General features: G+C 42.6%; 2 protein-coding genes across 2 annotated transcripts; both read left to right on the top strand.

Moving 5' to 3' along the window:
• Positions 1-424: 424 nt before the first annotated feature.
• On the top strand, positions 425-8,648 carry RNASEH1 (ribonuclease H1). The gene is made up of 8 exons (XM_051613958.1): positions 425-570; positions 656-789; positions 1,332-1,526; positions 2,113-2,212; positions 2,675-2,729; positions 3,852-3,936; positions 6,506-6,630; positions 8,180-8,648. The coding sequence occupies exons 1-8, from the start codon at positions 461-463 to the stop codon at positions 8,264-8,266; spliced, it is 891 nt and encodes a 296-aa protein (XP_051469918.1). The 5' UTR covers positions 425-460; the 3' UTR covers positions 8,267-8,648.
• A 2,155-nt stretch (positions 8,649-10,803) lies between these two features.
• Positions 10,804-16,119, top strand: ADI1 (acireductone dioxygenase 1). The gene is made up of 4 exons (XM_051613963.1): positions 10,804-11,317; positions 11,751-11,870; positions 13,478-13,657; positions 14,656-16,119. Exons 1-4 carry the CDS (start codon positions 11,198-11,200, stop codon positions 14,776-14,778), a joined length of 543 nt encoding a protein of 180 aa, XP_051469923.1. The 5' UTR covers positions 10,804-11,197; the 3' UTR covers positions 14,779-16,119.
• The last annotated feature ends 3,502 nt before the right edge of the window (positions 16,120-19,621 follow it).

Here is a 19,621-nt window from a genome sequence, read left to right as displayed (position 1 = left end):
AAGCTGTGGAGGCCTCATCACTGGAAGTGTTCAAGTCCAGGTTAGATGGGGCTTTGAGCAACCTGGTCTAGAGGGAGGTGTCCCTGCCCATGCAGGGGGTTGGAACTAGATGATCTTTGAGGTGCCTTCCAACCCAACCATTCTGTGATTCTGTGTTTCTATGAAACCGCTGTGACCTCATACATCTCATGATCCAGACCCAAAACAAAAGCTGATTTAGGTGGCTTTTAAAATACAGTCATTGTGGAGAGTGAAACAAAACCAGACAAAAAACCCCAAGCCCTGGGCTTTTCCAGCAATGTTGGCCCCTCCGGCGCCCCGTAGGGAAGCCCTCTGCACTGGCTGCCGTTCCCTCGCAGGCCGCGGCGCATGCGCGGGCAGGGCGGGGCGGGCGCGCGGGCGGCGGCGGGTGCGGTGCCCGGGGCGGCGGGAGGGGCGCGGATGGAGGCGGGGCCGCGCCATGTTGCGGTGGCTCGTGGCGGTGCTCAGCCACTCCTGCTTTGTCTCCAAGGGCGGCAACATGTTCTACGCGGTGCGCAAGGGCCGGCGGCTGGGCGTCTACCGCACCTGGTAAGGGGCTGCGGCCGGGGCAGCGCGGGCTGTCCCCGGGCGGGCTGTCCCCGGCCCAGCCTCACCTCAGCCCCTTGTGTTGCAGGGCGGAGTGTCAGGAGCAGGTGAACAAGTTTCCCTCCGCCAGCTTCAAGAAGTTCGCCACCGAGAAGGACGCCTGGGCCTTCGTGCGCGCCGGGCACCCGGGACAGCAGCAGCAGCAGCAGCCCGAGCCGGCAGGTAGCTGCTCCTCCCCTCCCGCCTCACCTTCGGGCGAGACAGAGGGGCGGCCCGCCGGGGGGCGGGGGGAGGAGAAGGGAGGCTGCGCTGCTGGCACAGCTCGCCTGGCTTCGGGGTGGCGTTGGTGTAAACAGTGCGGCTCGTGGCTAAACATGGGGGGCGGCTTCTGCCCGTCCTCCTGTGGACGGCTTGTGCCTGGCGGAGTGCCGGGGTGGCAAGTGCAGCCCTGGCCCTGCCCTCCGAGCGGTGGATGTGTCTGTGCAATGGAAATGTTTCTCTGGGTGTTCGGAGAACATCACTCGCGCCGTGTGTGTTTTAAGGGCCGTTAATCGTGTGTTTCCATTTCCGTTTGATACGGCTTCAAGAATATCTGGTGTGTACTCTGGTATTTTTTTTGTATGACAGCAAAGGGGATGTCGATTTAACAAACTAGCATTGCTAATAGGTGATAACTGTTGTCGTTAGAAGTAATAACTTAAAATTAAATTTGTTGTTGTATATGGTTGAACTTTTTCTCTCTTTTTTTTTTTTTTTTTTTAAAGGGGCACATGGTCTTGCAGCTGTAACACAGGAAAATAGTAGCCTGAGCGAGGAACCAGAAATAAACATCTTGAGTTGCAGTACATGCAAAAGACCGTATGAACAGTCTACAAGTGAAGAACACATTGCAAAGCGTGTAAAACATGATGAGGTATACTCAGTGCCAACAGTCAGTGAAGATAAGTTTTCGTATATGGGTAAGCTCTTCCATTATTCATGTAATTCTTTTGAGTTCTTTTTACTCTTTCATAAGTAACAAATGTAACTATTAGAAAGTTTTTAGGGATGTTTGTGTACAGCTGCTTCAGGCCCAGTATAATATTGTTTCTTTTAAAAATGGAAATGTGAGCCATTAGATACTTATTCATGTTGTCTTTTGGTGTTACATTCATTGACTTTAATCAATACAAACATAGAACATAATCTGATAATTTTTGTGGTGACTTTAGGTATGCCTAGAGTGCAGACTATTTAAATACAGATGTAGCTGGGAGGTCTTAAAGTTGGCTTGAAGAGGCAGGAACTGTAGTGAGAATATGGAAAATGGGGCAAGGATGCTCCTTAAGACTGACTGATCTGGGAGCAGTGATGGTGTGAAGCTGCAGTGGGCTTTCTGGTGTTCTGCATTACTAATTTAGATGACTTCGTTAGTTGACATTTTGAAGGACTTTCTGGGGATGGAAGTTTGGGGGAAGATTCTGCTGACAGAAATTTCTTTCTGTTTGAAGAGACTATGTCTTTAAAGGAGTGCTTGAACTTCTGCTTTTGGTAATTCTTTTGCAGGTGACTTTGCAGTTGTTTATACAGATGGTTGTTGCTCAGGTAATGGACGTAATAGAGCAAAGGCTGGAATAGGTGTCTACTGGGGACCAGGCCACCCTTTGTAAGTAGTTGGGTAGATCCTTCTGAATACTAGTATTTTTTGGTTTATGTGTAATTTACAGTATTATCCTCCTCTTGCATATGAAATCCTGCTATTGAGACTCTTAATGATAGAGCTATGAAACTAGTGAGTTACTGAGGGGGAAAAAAAAAATCTTCTCTAGGAGGTGAGAATGTGGGGAAAATCGATTGGAAATGATACTTTAGGGGCTGAAGCTATAATTGAAATGATGAAGAAATTTTTAAAATAGGTGTTCACAGAAGACAACAAAAGAAACTGCATGTTGTTGGCAGGTCCATTTATGCAGGTTGCACTATACAGATAGAAGTTAGAGGTAAAATCTCCATCCTCATTTATAAAAACAAAATTATATCTATTGTATATATTTTTCTAATGTATGGGTATTGTACACCACTTTGAATATTCTGGTTAGCTAATCTGCTATTCATTCCTTCAACACAGAAATACCAGTGAAAGACTTCCTGGACGGCAGACTAATCAAAGAGCTGAAATACATGTAAGTATTAAATGTCCTAAAATGCTTCTGCGTGTTAGACCACAGCAGCACACCTATGACTGTTTCACCTCTGGCCCTCAGAAACCAGCTATGGAGCTGAGAGGGGAGTTCATGAAATATCAGGAATTATGCCTTGAAATAAATGTTCCTCTTCAAGTTCTATTGGTTTTTTTTGTTTTCAACAAGGAGTAATTCACCTTGAAGACTCCAAAATATCACCAGGCCAAACACAAATACTTAAAACAGCCTTGCATTGGGAAAGCCTAAATCTACATAGTATCCTTTGCATTTTTAATGTGTACATCTCAGACTTTGGGGTGAGGGCTGCTGAATAGCAGTTAAGAGGAGATTCAGCTTCTTACTCTGATAGGATCAGAAGATCGTAATCCTTGGATAAATATAGCCAAGAATTCTAGGCTTTCAGGAGTAATGTCTGTTATTTCTGAGGTAAACTTCTGTTGGCAACAGCAGGTTTAGTCTTCCCTTTTCACCTCATCTTAATGCTGGTACTGCTGCTGTCCTGTACTGTGTTTTTGGAGATAAACTAAAATGGGCAATTGATTTTCTTAGTACAGGAAGTTAATTCTAGTGAGTGACAAGCAGAGGTGGTGGTGTGCTAGGAGTCAGAGTTGTTGCTAGAGAGCATTTCAGCTCAATAGCCAGACCCAGCCACTTCTCTCTTACTGTACTTCATAGCATGAAAAAAAACCAGCAACAACAAGCCCCCCACCTTTTAGGGGTTCCAGACTGTTGGAACTGGTATGAATCTTTGCTTTCCAAAATTATGGAGAAAAAGCCTAAAACTTGATGTGCAGTTGATAAAGGCTCTGATAGTTAGGAAGGTCAGAGAGCTGCTTGTGTGGTACAGGATTGAGCATCAGAATGTTTGTTGTTTTTTTTTGCCAGTGAAACCTAAGCAGCTTCCTGTTTGCCTGATGCATTAAGTGGTTGCCTGCATGCATAACTTTGGAGATGTCTGTTCCAGAGCATGTTGATACTGATCGGTGGAGATACTACAGTAATATTCTTTGTAGTTCTGTGTTAGCGTTGGGTGCTTTGGTAATTTGGTCATATGTTTTTAAAATCCTGTTTTGAACTGTAATTTATTTAAATATTTTTAAGGCAGCCTGCAAAGCAATTGAACAAGCAAAGAGTCAAAACATCAAGAAACTGATTATCTACACCGATAGCAAGTTCACTATTAATGGTAAGTTAATAATTTTAGTTTTCCTGATTTTTAAAGACACTGCACATGAACATACTGAGGCCCCGGGAGAGTGATATAAAGAAGAGGATGCATAATTTTGGTACTCTTGATTGCTTGAGGAAAAACCTTCAGAATATTGCAGGGATCAATTGTTAAACTCATGAAATAAAAGCAGAGACAAGAAGTGTCTGTTACAGTAAAGAATGACAAAAGTAACTAAAGGATTTTGGTCTTAAGGCATTCAGTATGACAGAGTCTAGGAAAAAATGTTGTTTATGTGTGCTCTGTCAAGGATGCACTCAGAAAGTAACTAGAAGTTGGTGTAGTGACTCCGTAGGGTTGGGTTCAGTTTTGTTTTATTTAGCTTGGAGAGGCTGTCTTAATAGGCAAACATGGAGTATACTCAAGTTTCCTTTTTACATGTAGAATGCACTTCCAAACTTTCAGGCTAGACTAGAAGACTAGCCAGGGGTGATATGTGTTCAGAGTGTGTATTTAAGGTTCTACTTTAGCCAAAGATTTGGAAAATATTGTTTCCTAGAAATACCATGTGAAGCAGCCAGTAAGACTTAATTTCTGCATGGTTCTTCCCCTTTCTTCCATATCTTTGTATCTTACTCCTGTGGAAATTCCAAACTGCATATGTATTTCTTCTTTGTATTTCTGATTTTTAAAAAGGGAGTACGTGTTACCTGTTTCCAGATCACTTTTGAGGTTTTTATTTTTTAAATCTTAAAAAAAAACCCAAAAAACATTATTGGAAGTTTTAATTGAAGATTAGATGTCGCTTTTTGACATGTCAATAAATTTTTGTGGGGGCTGGGGAGAGGTGCAAGGATCTTGTTTTTCAGGTAACTTCCTGTACTTGAACGCTGAAAGTAATGATTTGTTCCATTGCTTGTTACTAATAAAGCAAACAGTTTGTTACAACTGTGTATATCTTTTCCTCCAAATAAGTAATTCTGCTTTTCAGAAGCTCCCAGGATTGCCGAAAATGGAGGAGTATGAAGGAAGAGCATCAGCTTTTTCTTTTTCAGGTGGCTTGTGTTTAGAATTAAAAGAGAACTTAGCTTGAAAAACTCCAGTGTCACCTTAAGTAGCAATACCCTAGAGAGGGCAGAAAGCTACTGAGTAGGAACAAGTAACTGCTAGTCAAGGAAGGTGTCCTGGAGCTGTCACTTGCTGCCTATTTAAAATTCTGTTGACTTATATGTGCATGAAAGAAGTTGTGTGCAGAAGTGAAAAGTGTTGATGGCTTGTGCTCTGTTCTCCTGATTTTGTAGTTCATAAGGTTGAGGAAGGGACAGTAATTGTTAAAGAACTACTTAAATGAGTTTTCTGTTGCTTCTCCCTAAGGATTATGTTATAAATCTCTCATTTGAGTAGCTTATTTTCCCTAGAAGACTTAGGTATAACATTTCCTGCGGAAGCAGAATGTGTGTGTTGTTTTTGATTTTAGGTTTCATTTTGGAGGTTTTTTTTCTTGTTGGTGGGGTTTTTTTAGTCTCTGCCAGAAACATTCTGAGAAAGGGAATAGTAAAAGGAAGAGTCCGTACTCCCTCAAGACTTTGTGTTGCATGCTTCTCAAAAGAATCCAAGTACATATTTTGCTGTTAAATAATTAAGGAGCAAAATAACCCATCTTTGCAATTCTTTGCTTTGTGGGAGAAAAAGCTATACCATCTTGTCTGAGAAACTGGTGTTAGGAAAGAGGAAAAGTTGCTATATCAGATACAATTCCTGTTAAACTTACATATGAAGGAGGAAAAGAATCTTTAGGTGCAAGTCTTACTCTGTTTTACTTGCAGTTTACTCTTGCATTTTGAGTCCACTCCTGTTTAATGGAAGTTACTTTGTAAATATGTCTAAGAGTGGGGTTTTTTTAAATACAGGAGAAGGAGGCTTGCAATTAAGTTCAAATGAATGTGGTTTCATTTGTTTCACAGAAAGTTTTGTGTCCAGAGTTGGTTATTCTCTGTTTGGTTTAGGTCTGTTCATCATGAAAGCAGTAAGGATGTCTTACATTGTTGAGACCAGCAAAGATTTTAATTAATAAAATCTTTATTTAAGAAGTAATACAGTAAATATTCTGGTCAGCAAGGGATGGCCAGAATGTTAAGTCTTGTTCTGTAGAAATCTGTTCATATGGTACTTCTCAAAAGGATTGTTTGTTATGCAGAAGCCATAAGACATATGGCCATCTGTTTTCCTCTGTGTGTCTCCTCAATTTCTCAAAACAAGTAAAGCCATAGATTTGTTCCAGCTTACTCTACTGTCAGGCAAATCCTTAGCTTCAATTTATGAAAGTTCATGTCATAATTTTGAGCATAATGTCTATATAAGATTGTAGCCTTTAAATATCTGTTGAGGAAAACATGGTTGAGTAATTCCAGTAACAATGGAAAAATACAATCCTTGAGACAGTGGTAGAGAACCCAACAAGAATATCTTCTATCCAATATTTTTGCCTGTCACTTTGTACAAAGCGCTGTTAAAAGGCTGTTTGCTCTATCTTGATCCTTGCTGGCTTCTTTCATAGCATTTTTATGGTGATGTTCCCTTTGCATAGGTATTACAAGCTGGGTTGACAACTGGAAAACAAATGGCTGGAGAACAAGTTCAGGAGGAAGTGTAATAAATAAAGAAGATTTTGAAAGACTTGATAATCTATCAAAAGGCATAGAAATTCAGTGGGTGAGCACCTCGTTTCTTAATGACATCTTAAACACACTTCTTGCAAAAACTTACAACTGTGACCAAAAGAAAGAATTTTTTAGAGCATAATATTATTTTACATCCATAAATAAAACTATAAATAGAAGCTGCTTGTTTTGTTAAAAGCAAATAAGCAATATAACCTAGGCTCGTGGAAACAGTAATTTATTAAAATACATATTTATATTTGCTTGCTGTCTCTTTTTGCTACTTAAAAAATGCCTGCAGTAATTATTTCTAGTTTGTTAGTACTGTTAGCAGATGAAATAACAGCTCCTGGAAATCTAAGCTTAAAACATAGCTCTGTCTTTTTGAGTCATAGCTCAATTTCTAGATTTGCTTTTCAGAACTCTTAACATACTGGTTCATTGGTGTAACTCAGTCACATGCATGTCTTTCCAACTGGGAAAACTGAGTATAATCTCAAATGAACTAGATGTAGTTTTATGGTTTTTTTTACAAGAAAACTGGGCTCAGAAAGGTCTTTAGAATACCCATTTTTAAGTTTTAAAATTGTTTAGCTCTCCAGTGAAGAAGTAAAACAACTACAAGGTATTCCTGGTAAAATGTATTTTTCTGTAACCTTGTAGCATCAGTGCCAATTGTAGGGAATATCTCCCTCCCTTCTAAAGTTTAATTTATTTGTGGTGTAAGACTACTAATTCTAGAAAGAAACCTTTGTAACATTGTGTGGCTGCTAATGGCATATTTATTTGGTTTCTGTCCTACTCTGTAGAAAATAGGACAGCATAGATCTTTAATGTGCACTTTTTACGTGGGAAATCCATTGCAGTTAGTATTCCATTCATGTTGTTCTGTATTTCAGAGTTGGCAACTCTAATTTAAAGACTGACTAGATTTTACATAACTACTACTATTGTCTATTTGGAAGAAAGTGTAAAAACTTAAGACCAAAGTTCAGCTGTCCTTAGTATGTTTTATGTAATATAAACCAATAGATACTGTTGCTTTGTGCACACTTATTACATCTGAATCTCTTAAACTTGAGAAGATGTTTTATTTCAGGAGGAGCAATACATGCAGCCATTTTATCACAGTAATCACCTGAAGAGGGATGGGGTCCTCCACAAGCTGCAGAGTGGGTATCTCCTCCAGTGTGGTCCTCCATGGATGGAAACCATCAAGGCTGTTAGTGGAATAGGGGTCTGTGGCTTTCTGGGAAAAGATTAACTTAGTTTAAGCACTGAATACAGAGAGGATTTTTCAGTGTCCTCTGAAAGCAGAAATTTTGAGCTGGAGCTGTTCTCTGCATTTCTTAAAGGCTAGGCCAGGTGGTCCTTATTCAATTCACTACTTCTAGAGATTATTTTCAGAGTTTGTCAAGACTTTCCTAGAGGAAGGGAAACCATGAGCATTCCTGAAAAGAACATTCTAAGGACTAAATATGAGGAGAGTGCCTCTAATAAATTGCTACTATGTTATGGATGAAAGTGTGTCGTGTGATCAATTATTTTTTTTTTTCTTGATTTCTTGCATCTCTAATACTCCTGTCTTTTTCTCCTAACAGATGCATGTTCCTGGTCATGCTGGCTTCCAGGGAAATGAAGAAGCTGATAGACTGGCAAGAGAAGGAGCTAGTAAACAGATGTCCTGACATACTGGGACTAGAGACTGTTGAAGTGGGAGGAAAAGGAGTAACATCACAGTGACAACTCAAACTGCTGTAATTGTTTTGGAGTTGAACTTTGAACTGTACTTCTTTCTGGCTTGAAGTGTTAAATATATACCAACTTCTGGGGGAAAAAAAAAAACAACAATGCATTTTCTTCTATAGCATTTGTTTTACAGTCGAGTCAGTATTCAGTTGACTGCTTTGCTTTCTCTCCATCTGACTGAAGAGCTGCCATCACTGTTTTTAGCTGTCTTGTAGACTTCTGAATTCACTGTAAAGACAGACTTCTGAAGAAGTAATACTAAATCTTCATCCCAAGTGTTCTGTATTTTCTCTTAGTGAAATAAATTATTATTTTTTTTTACAGAGGTGTATATATATATTAACAGCTCAAGATAGTTGGAGGTGGGGGGACTTAAAGGTTGGTTGGTTGGTTTGGTAAGAGATCAGTGACCTAATATGAAGATGTCCATTCATGTGCTTTGGTGTTCTGGCAGTAGCAATATCCTCTCTACCAATGGGCTTGTAACACTCACCTGTGCCTCACAGTATCATCAGGTACAGCATCTGTAGATTGCTTTATGATGATATGTACCATTGCAAGGTAATGTGAACAAACTAAAAAGCCAAATTGCAAGAAAACTTGGAACAGTGAATTTTTACTGTTCTCTCTCTAGCTGCTTATTGTCTTTGTTTCTGGCTTCGTGTTTCCATTAAGTGATTATTTTTATGCCTACTGGTTCTCATTAGCATTGTTAGTTCCTCTTCAGTGTTGTCCCAAAGGTAGTAAGTGGCCATTTTATCTGAAATGGAACTAGAAGATGATAACCTTCTCAATGTCTTCCGGATGTCAAGTGTTTGACTTCAGTTTTTTCCAGTCAATGATGAGATTAATGGAATGGCTAATGTGCACTTGAATTAGAGAGTAATTACCAGTAATCAACATATTTTTATTTTCTGTGTATCTATACAGCAAGAGCAAACAGGCTTGGTATGTTACCTTTGTTAACTTCTCTGTAAGGTACCTTCATACCTTTGAATGGTAGGGCTTAAGCTAGAAGTTAATGAATCTTTTTTTATTATTTTTTTTAGATGCTCTGCAGAATGGCAGAGCTGCTGAAGCTTGATTTCTTAATAGTTCTCATGCATTGTTATATCTTCACTGCGACAAAGTGTGAGCTCTTATGTATTTAGAGTCACATGAATTGTGACGGAATGAAGAAAGTGAGGCTTTTGAAATTTGTTTTCTCTCCATCTTAAAGCTGCACAGTAAAGCTCATCTAGGGGTAAGGTAGTGCACTGATTAGATTTTTGCCTTCTGCATCTTTTGTGTATATGCATGCAATTATCAGTCTATTTATTTTAGAAGTTTGCCTTGAAGGAAAGCACCCCATCATCCCTGGTCAGATTTATAGTTGAGGCAGAAAAGTGTGACGATGTACTGAAGAGGTGGCATCTAATAATTTGCCTATCGTATGTCTCTAGTTAAACAAGTAGATCCTATTTACTATCTGGAAGTCTATTTATTTATTTATTAAGCAGCAGCTTTGGAAAAAAGTGTAGATAGTGGTGGATAAATTGTAACATCAGTGTAATACCGCATTTAAGCAACTTTACTACCTGAATCTTAATATGTAGATTACAATAGAAAATATAATAGGAAAGAGTTTTATGCTAATTTGATACAAATGTTTATAATTTTTCCTCTGGAAATTCAGGCCAAAAGAAAGCTGAGAGGAAAGTTACAAGATTAAGGCTGATTAAAGGATGGAAAGCAAGTAATACTTGTCAATGGGGGCTCAAGGACCCACAGAGGCTGTTGGCCATTTGAGTAATTCTTTTCAGGGAAATAAAATTTAAGGAGGGTATTGGGATTTAGCAGCTGTGAAATTCAGTGGACTGGCATTGAACTTCTGGTTGGCTTTGTATGTGCCTCTGCAACTGGATGTGGACAATACCAGCATTAGATTGGTTTACCTGTGATGTTATGGAACTTGCAATTAAATTTTATCCAGAATTGATGAGTCGTGCTTACATATGAATACTGTACATTAAAGGGATCGATCTGGTAACATTTCTAAGATTCTGAGAAATGCTGGTTAAGACAAGATGTTTTGATAAGTATAGAACACTTTCTAGGAAGAAAAACACTTAGGGAGGGAATTTCTTTTTCAGCTGCTTCTCTATCCTTCCAGCATGTTTAGCTGGCTGTTGGTTTATTGTACAGCCATATAGAACTGCAGGAGTGTGGAGGCTGGAGGGGCCTGCTGAAGTGTGCCTTGTCCATCTCGGCACAAGCAGCTCACCCAGAGTAGGTTGCTCAGCGTGGGAGTGTAGGCTGTGAGTATCTATGGGTGGAGACAACACGAGCTTTCAGGGCAGCATGTCGTACCACTCTTATTTTTTTCCACCTTTTTTTTTTTTTTTTTTTTAATCCTACTTTATTTTTTATTTCTCCATATTGCAGGGTTGCAATGCGGGTCTTTGAGGCTGAGGCCAGTAATACGGTCAGGGCGTTCTGCGGAGGCAGACTGGACGTGAACACAGCTGCGGCTGCTGCACCCCGGTGCGACGCGTGGGAAGACCGGCAGGGCCCCCAGAGGGCTGCTGCGGCTGCGGAGGGAGCCCCTTTGGCCAGCAGACCTGTTCCACGGAGGGCGGCCAGAGCCGCTGTGCACTCATCCTCTGTGCCGCTGAGCCTAAACCTATACACTAAAATAACAGCCGTCTCCCCTGCCCCGTACGCCCCGCTCGGCCCCGCAACTCATTTCTGAGTTGCAAATGGCGCCCGTTTAAAGCTCTCGCCATAGGCGGGCTCTGCGGGGCCGCTCCCGATCCGTGTCCCGGGCCGGCCGGGGCGGTCCGCTCCCGCCCAGCCAGGCCCAGCGCTGCTCCGCTGCGCCCAGGGACGGGATGGTGGAGGCCTGGTACATGGACGAGTCCCAGGAGGACCAGCGGGCACCCCACCGCCTGCGGCCCAACTGCGCCGTCAGCCTGGAGCAGCTGCGCCGCCTCGGCGTCGTCTACCGCAAGGTACGCGGGGCAGAAGGAGCAGCCGCGGGCGGCCCGGCGCTGACAGGGGCCGTGCGGGGCCTCGGCGTCTGTTGAGGGGTTTGGGGCTGGAGGCGGTGACGCTCAGGCCTGTTCTGGAAGCGGCCGGGGGCGGCAGGCCGGGGCAGTGCTCGCCCTAGGAGCCTGGCGGCAGGTACCGGCCGTGTCGGTGCCCGCAGGCGCTGCCGGGCCCGGGCAGGGGGCGGCGGCAGGAGGGGCCCAGGCGGTGTCTGCGGCGGCGGCTGCGTGTGGGCGACCCGAAGTTGGCACGCCTTGTGTCTTTATAGGAGCTAGCGTGGCTGCTCCTGGAGCGACCTGCCCCTGCACCCGCCCTCCGGCAGCTCGGGTCTTTCCACATTAGTGTCCTGAATTGCGTCTGCATACATTTTTATTTTTTTGCTTGCCTAATTTTTAGTTGGATGCTGATAACTATGAGACTGATCCGTGTCTGAAAGAGATTCGGAGAGCAGAAAATTATTCTTGGATGGATATAATAACTATACATAAAGACAAGCTTCCCAATTACGAGGACAAGGTACGTGACTCTGCGTTGTGCGAGGGTCCGGACGCTGAGGTCGGCCGCTAGAGAGTGCCGCCGCCTTCCCGACACTTGCACGCCCTCAGCAGGGGCACAAAGATGAAATGTGCGTGTGTAAAATACACCTTGCACTGAAGCCCTTAACATTAAAAAGGCAGTTTTGAGATAATTTTTAAAATAGTAAAGGTCTTTTGCGTCTGTTGAGTGCCTTCCAAGGTTTTAAGGACAGTGTAATTTCAAAACTAAGATTCCCACCAGCAGAGCCCCACCAATGCTGACCTGTCCTTGGAGAGCCTGCTTGAGATGAAGGCAGGCAGCTGCCAGCTGTGCATGGGCTTTGAAGCTTGGATTATCTTAACAGCTGCTTGCAGAATACATCTTCTCAAAGTGAACGTTAACCTCCTGAAATCAGGGGGACTCGTTCTCTGTCCAGGAAGGTTTTTTACCTTGGACAACTGGTACAGTCGTTATTTCATAATAGCTGAATGCAAATGATGCCAGGTTCTCACATGAGATTCTTAGAATCAGCTTTCTCCTCCTGGGTGCAGGTGTGCTGCTCTGACCCCAGGACAGCAACCTAGTGGCACTTCTATGTTTTAATTGCATTTCCATTTACCAGTTTGTTTTAAGCCTATTGTGTTACACTGGTTTTAAATTGATGAGAAGGTGAATTAAATAGTAACTCAGGTTGCCTGAGTGGGCTGTACCTGCCACAAAGGTGGGCCTTTATTGGCAGGGCATATAGACTTCTCATCTTGCCCTGCTGGGTCAGTACTGGCTCAGGGACACCTGCACTAGTGTGGATAAAGAGCATCCAGGCCTGAGCAGGTGATGGCACCTGGCATTGCTCTGTGCTTTGTGCCCTAACCTGCTCAGGTCGCTGTTAATTGAACCTTTAAAGCATGTTTTGTTCTGTGCTGTGAAATGTACAAAGAATTCACCATTCCAGAAAGGATGAGAATGTTGCTGCTGCTTCCTGGGAGGAGAGGGCCTGTAGCTGGGGCTCAGCATGGGGGCAGGCCATTGTGTGGGCTGGCATGACATAGCTGTTTGTATCAGATTGCCATAGATGGGCCATGTTTAGCAATAACTTCATTTTCAGATAGAGTTGTAGTAGCCTGTGGGTCTAAGTCAGCCCTACACCAGTGTCAAAGAGGGTGTGTGTGGGGCGGGTAGGAGAATCTGTAGTCTGATTATTTTTACAACTTGGGGGGAGAGGGGAGGTGTGTGGAAAAAAAAGCGCAGAAAATTTTTAAACTGAAAACTGTAAGGACTAAATCCTGTGGTGGGAACATTTACCTGTCCCTTTCTCAGCAGGTCTAAGCATTACTGTTAATCAGAGAGTGATTCTGAGCAGCTGTAGCTGTTGTTTCTTGTTGAAGATATCTTCCAAAGGACATGCAGCAGCCTGCTTAGAAGTGTACCGAGACTCGGTCTGGCTGGCTGGATTGGCCATTTTAACCATATTAGTCTCAGCTGTTAGTTAAATCACTATGCAGTTCCCATTTGAAAGTTTTTGTCTGCTTTACCACATGTTTCTATCCAATTTCTTTGCAGTTCTTGTGTGTTCAGTAGTTTTAAGAGATAATACTTGCTATTCCTAGATAAAAACATTTTATGAAGAACATTTACACCTAGACGATGAAATTCGCTACATCTTAGATGGATCTGGTTATTTTGATGTTCGAGACAAGGATGACAAATGGATCCGGATTTCTATGGAAAAAGGAGACATGATAACCCTTCCTGCTGGCATATATCACCGATTCACACTGGATGAGAATGTACGTTGTTATAGATTACTGTAAATTGTGATGACAAATCCGTACGAGTTTATATCACATCAGTAACTACATGCCCTGAGACGTGAAGTTCATTAGCAAAACATATTAAATATGAAGTAGGAATATGAAAAATACTAAATAATTCACAGCATCTGAACCTTTCATCTCCAGGTCACAAATCTGGCTTCCCCTTGTCAGCTGTAACTGCAAGTTATTGCCACGTGTTATCTGTAGCATATCTTATGTGACAGCAGCATGAGAGCTGAGCCCTGTGGCTATCCCTCCTACAATTGCCCCTGCTGTCAGCTGAGGTAGAGTTGGTGTGGATGGAGCCTTCTGTGTTGCCTTGTTGTTTATCTTCATGAGCATAGACAGAGCATATCCACGTCAAGCAGGGTCATTTTCCATGAGTGCTGAATTCACCTTTAGGGAAAGAAGTCTTTAAGGGTCCAGAGCCACTACTTGTGGCTAGCGTGTGCTAGACTGGAGGCTGCCTTCCCAGGGAGGTGATCTGCATCTGCTTTTGGACTGTATTTTTGGCAGTAGGATTGTAGGATCGGCACATGTAGTCCTATCTGTGGAATGTTCCTTGTGGCTTTTATTCCTCAGGCATTGTGTACCCATTTTAGGTATTCTGATTGCTTTTGTTTAAATAAGCAGTAGGAATGACATGCTGGATTGATCAGAATTGTGGATCCCATGCAAAATAATTTGCATAAGTCAAGATTTTTCTTTTTCCTTTGAAAGAGGGAGAAGTACTTTGTCTGCCTGACCTGGAGGTGTTATTTATGACACAATCTGTCACTGTGTGTAAAATACTGGTGTAGCTGGGAGCAGCAACAGTAGTGTAATGGTGCAGAGTCCTAGAACTCAATGCTTTCAGTCCTCCTTGAAATCATTTCAAATATTGCTGCAGAAGTGCAAATGAGACAACTTCAGAATTAGGATCCCATGGAGAGGAGCTCTTTAATTACTTGTGACTTCTTGTTTTTTGATAGAATTACGTGAAGGCAATGAGGCTATTTGTTGGAGAACCCGTCTGGACAGCATACAACAGGCCAGCTGATGATTTTCCTGCACGGAAACAGTATATGAAGTTTTTGGGTGAAGAAGCACAATAACGGTGCCTGAGACCTGACAGGTGGAACAGCCTGGAGCCCTGTGAATTTAAATGCGACTGGTGGCTTTTCACTGATTATACACTTCTTCTGTATACTTATATACATAGAATAGCAGAATAATAGAAGATTTTAGGTTGAAAGGTCATTTGGAGGTCATCTGGTCCAAGCCAACTTCAAAGCTAGACCAAGTAGCTCAAGACCTAGAGGTTTGGAAACTTCCGGTGGTGGAGGTTCCACAGCCTGCCTGGGTGCCCATTCCAGCATTTAACTGCTCTTCTGGGCAAGTATTTATTCTTCATGGACAACTCTCTGATTGCAACTTGTGATTGTTGTGTCTTGCCCTTTCATTGAATGCTGGAGAACAGTCTGAGTTCTCTGCAGTGCCTTCTCTAGTGGGAAACTGTAGTTAGGTCTCCTCTCAGCCTTCCCTTCTCCAGGAGAGACAAAACCAGTGCCCTTAGCTGGGCTCTCTACACCCTAAATTGTTAAGGAAGATGATCAACACACTTTGCCGTGATTTTGACTACTGAGGAATGCCACTTGAATGCCACCTGATGGTTAGACTTGAACCACTGACTGTTTAGAGGCTGCCCGTCCAGATGTTTTTCACCCACATTGTAGTTCATATCCTCCATCCAGCTGCAAGGCTACCATGGAACAGGCTGTTGAAAGCCTTGCTGTGGTCAAGATGAATGAAATTCATTTCCCTTCCACCACAGAGCCAGTCATGGGTCGTGGCCTCTTGGATGGCAGTCAGGATGTTCAGGCAGAATGTGCCCTTGTTAAATTGGCATTGACTGGTTGTTGCCCATCACCTGGTATTTCATGTGCCTGGAACAGCTTCCATAATGGCTTATTCTTCAATTTGTACGAGGACTGATGTGAGGCTGACCAGCCTGTAGCTCTCCAAACCTTTTTCTCACCTTTTTGAAGGTGGCTGTACATTTGTCTTTCTGGTCAAAAAAGATTTCCCTGATCACTGTGACCTTTCAACAATGCCAGCAGCCTTTCAGTGACTTTAGCCAGTTGCATTTAAAATTGCTCAGGGATCCATTTTCTAACCTTTTTTTTCCTTGATATTTCTGGCAGGTGGAATTGGGAGAGGTAAGGTACATTAGTATGGATTCAGAACAGAATGAATATTAATGAACTATGTAGGATTCTGTTTTTAATTAAAGAAAATAAACCTTGCTTCATTCTTGTCTAAAAACGTAAGATAAATTTGTATAACCAGCATTTTTGTATGCAGCTTCCCTAATTCTGCCCTCCTGCATAAAGCTGGGGTTTTCTCTCAGTAACATGTAGCAATTTGCTCTTCACAATAAATTCACTTGGGTATGCTTTTTTTTCCTCTTGTGCTGACATTAAGGACACATTGAACAATGGCTTTACTGTAGTTGTTACTCAGCTTCTTTTCCTTGTGCTGCTACTGACTTTTCCGTAACACTGGACAAATTGTGTCTGAGGCACACAGTCATGCTGGTCCAGTTTTCAGTAGATGCCTTGTGGTTGTGCAGGACATACAGCTCCTCAGCAATCAGCACAGGAGCATTTTGGTACGAATTTGCTCGTTACAGTGGCATATTATATGAGCTGGGCAGATGTACTGCTTGCTCCAACTCTTCATGGGTAATGATGAGAAAATGGACTCTGCATTGGTTGCAGCTTGTGTGCTGATTTTGGCTAGATACAGTGCAAACTCCTGTCTTGCAGTTTCCTGAATACACACAACTGTAGAAATAAGACAGAATTTGGGCTTATGCAAATATTCTTAAGGTAGCAGGCAGTAGATTATTGAACTTTCCCACTGTTCTTCCTTGTGGGTGTACAACACAACCCTCAGCAGGCAACATTTTCCTCCTTTTTAGCAGCATTGCTTTTAACCATTTCTAGGGACTATTTCTTGAAAAATGTTTCTGAAAATGCAGTTCAAATTTTGATACGAAACTGCACTAGCTTTTATCTTAGAAGTTGTAAAAGGTGAGTAAAAAAGGCAGGTGTTTCCTGCTTTAGTTTCTTGTGTTGCAAGCTGGATGCGGTGCCAGTGGGGCACAGTGTGTTGGAGGGTGTGCAGGCAGAACCCATGCTTACAGAGTGCAAGCCCACCTAGTGCTCTGTGCAGCTGGCTTTTGTGTAGCAGTTCATAAGCCTGGCTGAAAAATTGGTGCTACTAGCAAACACAAAGTTTAACTGTAGTCAGACATGCACAGGGTAGGCTTGCATGGATATTGCTGTGCCATGTCATGACCCTCACTGGTTCAGGGAATTTTGTGCCACTTCCATGGAAGAAGCACTCAGGTGTCCTCTTACACAGCACAGAGGAGCATCCTGGCCCTAGAATAAACTTCGGGGATTTTTTGAAGTACAGCTACAGGAGCAAATGACAGTTAATGCCTGTGGCAGGTTTTATTTCTTTGAGTCATATGCCACAGAAAATTGTTTCTGAATGTAAAATAACTGCTTTCTGCTGGTGGTGGTATCAGTCCCTAGTATCCAATCTTCCTGCTTTTGGTTTTGTTTTTGTTGGTTGTTTTGTTGTGTTTGTTTTTTTTTTTTTAACAGATGTCAGCATGAGACTGTTTGTTCCTCCTATGGGCCTCTCCATTTTGATATGTCTCTGCAAAAGAAGGAGGTGGGGGCAGGGCCATGGGCTCTCAGGAACCCCATTTACTGCAGAGTCATCATAACAGACTGAAGGAGCAATAGAGAAGAGAGCAGGTAACGCAGTCTCCTTGGGAGGGATTTGCAGTTTGAAGGCAGTGATGAGGGATGGATGGGAAAGCAGCTGCCCGCAGCAATTGCTTTCAGCAGCTCGCTGATGTAGTATGTGACCTGGGAAGCAGGACTAAATCACCTTGTTTAGTTGCCTCTCTAGAGGAATATATACACCTGGTACAGCACCCATCTCCTGGCTGTCAAGAATAACACATGATCAGACTGCTGACAATCATTCATTTTCGTAGCAAAACGTATTCTGCCACTGAGAGGTGGCAGGGGCTGTGGGGGTCTTAATGCTTTTGAGTCCATACCCTTTAGTGCCATAGGTGTCTTTGAAAGGGTGAAAGCTTTGCTCTCCAAGTGTTTGTCAGCCAGGACAACTGGTATAAAGATTCTACACCTGTGAATAGATTACATAGAGATTACACTGGGAGGAAACAGCTGGGCAGAAAAAAAATGTTAATAAGAATAGAAAACACTCCAGAGAGTGGAGAAGAGGGAAGGAGAACATGCTGTTCCTTCAGATGAAAAATGCAGTTTGTTTTCATGGTAATTTTTTGCATTTGTTATGTTGTTTTTTTCTTCCTTTTTTTTTCCCACATACCACATATCTAAAAGTGAAATCGATTTTTGGTTCAAAAATATGAGCCTGTTTTACTGCAGCTAGTGGAAAATCTCAGTGCATTGATGTTGTATGAAAATTTATGTAAGCGGTTCCAGCAACATCACACTGGCAGCATTAACTCAGGCATAGGGAGTATTTCAACTCCTCCAGGATTAGAGTTTAAAAAAACCCCACAAAAACGTAGGAGAAATGGTACTGAATTGACGGGTTTGTAGATAGCTTTTTTGATGCCTATGTATTATTTTCCACTTCAATCCCAGCTTTTCCCAAATGGCTCAGTTTCTCATGACCAGCTTGAGAGAGAAGTGGCCTTGTTTTCTGCAAGTAAACGGCAAGAAAGCTGTGGATGGTCAGTGAGCTTTTTAATAAATTAGGTGGGCAAACATGGCTGTAAAAATTTGTGATGCTGCGCCCCCTTGTTACCTGTCCTGGAACAAGTGTCCTTGGCTGGGAATCTTAATGCAAAGACATTTCACAGCCTGTTAGCGGTTAACTAGTAGCACGCACACCAGGCACTTAGGAGTGCCTACAGACGGGTGGAAGGAAATGCTGACAGTAAGGGGAGTCTCTCCCTGGGCTGCTGAGAGCAGGGGGTGTGTTGGCAGTTAGAGTCAGTAGCTGCCTGTCCTGGTTACTGAACTTGACAGGTATAAAATCTGTGTGCACTCAGAGCACTGAGTCCTGCTGGCAGAAGAGGCACTTCCCTGCCTTATTTCTGACTCCAGGTTTTAGTCTGAACTAGAAATTTATGAGAAGGGGTGACTTCCTGACAGTCATACCAGCTGGCAGATGCCACTGCATATAGACTGAGGTGGCAGCCAAGCACTGCTTTGAAGAGTATCCCTAGTAGCTAAATCATGGGTTTAGGTATTTGGCAAGGCAGGGGCTGTGGGCCTGACCTGTGTTATGCTTGGAAATGGTATCTGCTTGTGAGTCGTCTCTGTGAAAATGGTAGAAATTCTCAGATTTCCTTCCCTCTCTCCAAAATAGCATCACTGCTGGTTGTCTTCTATTTCCTGAAGCCAAATCAACATATAACTCCTTGGAGGATGAATTAGTGGTACAACTTCAATATTCCTGGCTCAAAGATCCAGATTTGATCTGATTTACTGCACTTATCGTGACTTTACAGCTTGATTACCAAAACATTTTGTGTGTTTACAAAAATATGCTCTGCTATACCTGCAATTTGAAAAGTCTATTTTTTATGTGACTGAGTCACAAGCTGCCATTTTTTTATTAACTGTATAAATACCCAAGTAAGACAAGCAAAGTTTTGAAAACCTAAATGCTTAGAAGATTCAGCAGGGAAAGGGTGGTGGTTCTCTTTCAATGCTGGCTTCCCCCACTCCAGTTCTCTGGAATACCTGCATTAATTTTGAAACGTGGAGTGTGTGGCAGCATCCTGAAGTACTTGCTCACACCATGTACTGCAAATAGTGGTTTTATTTTGTTTTCCACATAAACAACTCTAGTAATTCTATTCTGCAGCTTTTTACT

This window comes from Apus apus, chromosome 3 (assembly GCF_020740795.1).
Source record: "Apus apus isolate bApuApu2 chromosome 3, bApuApu2.pri.cur, whole genome shotgun sequence".
Classification (NCBI taxonomy): Eukaryota; Metazoa; Chordata; class Aves; order Apodiformes; family Apodidae; genus Apus; species Apus apus.
The sequence above is the reverse complement of the archived record's forward strand: the minus strand, read 5'-3'. Positions and strand labels throughout refer to the sequence as shown.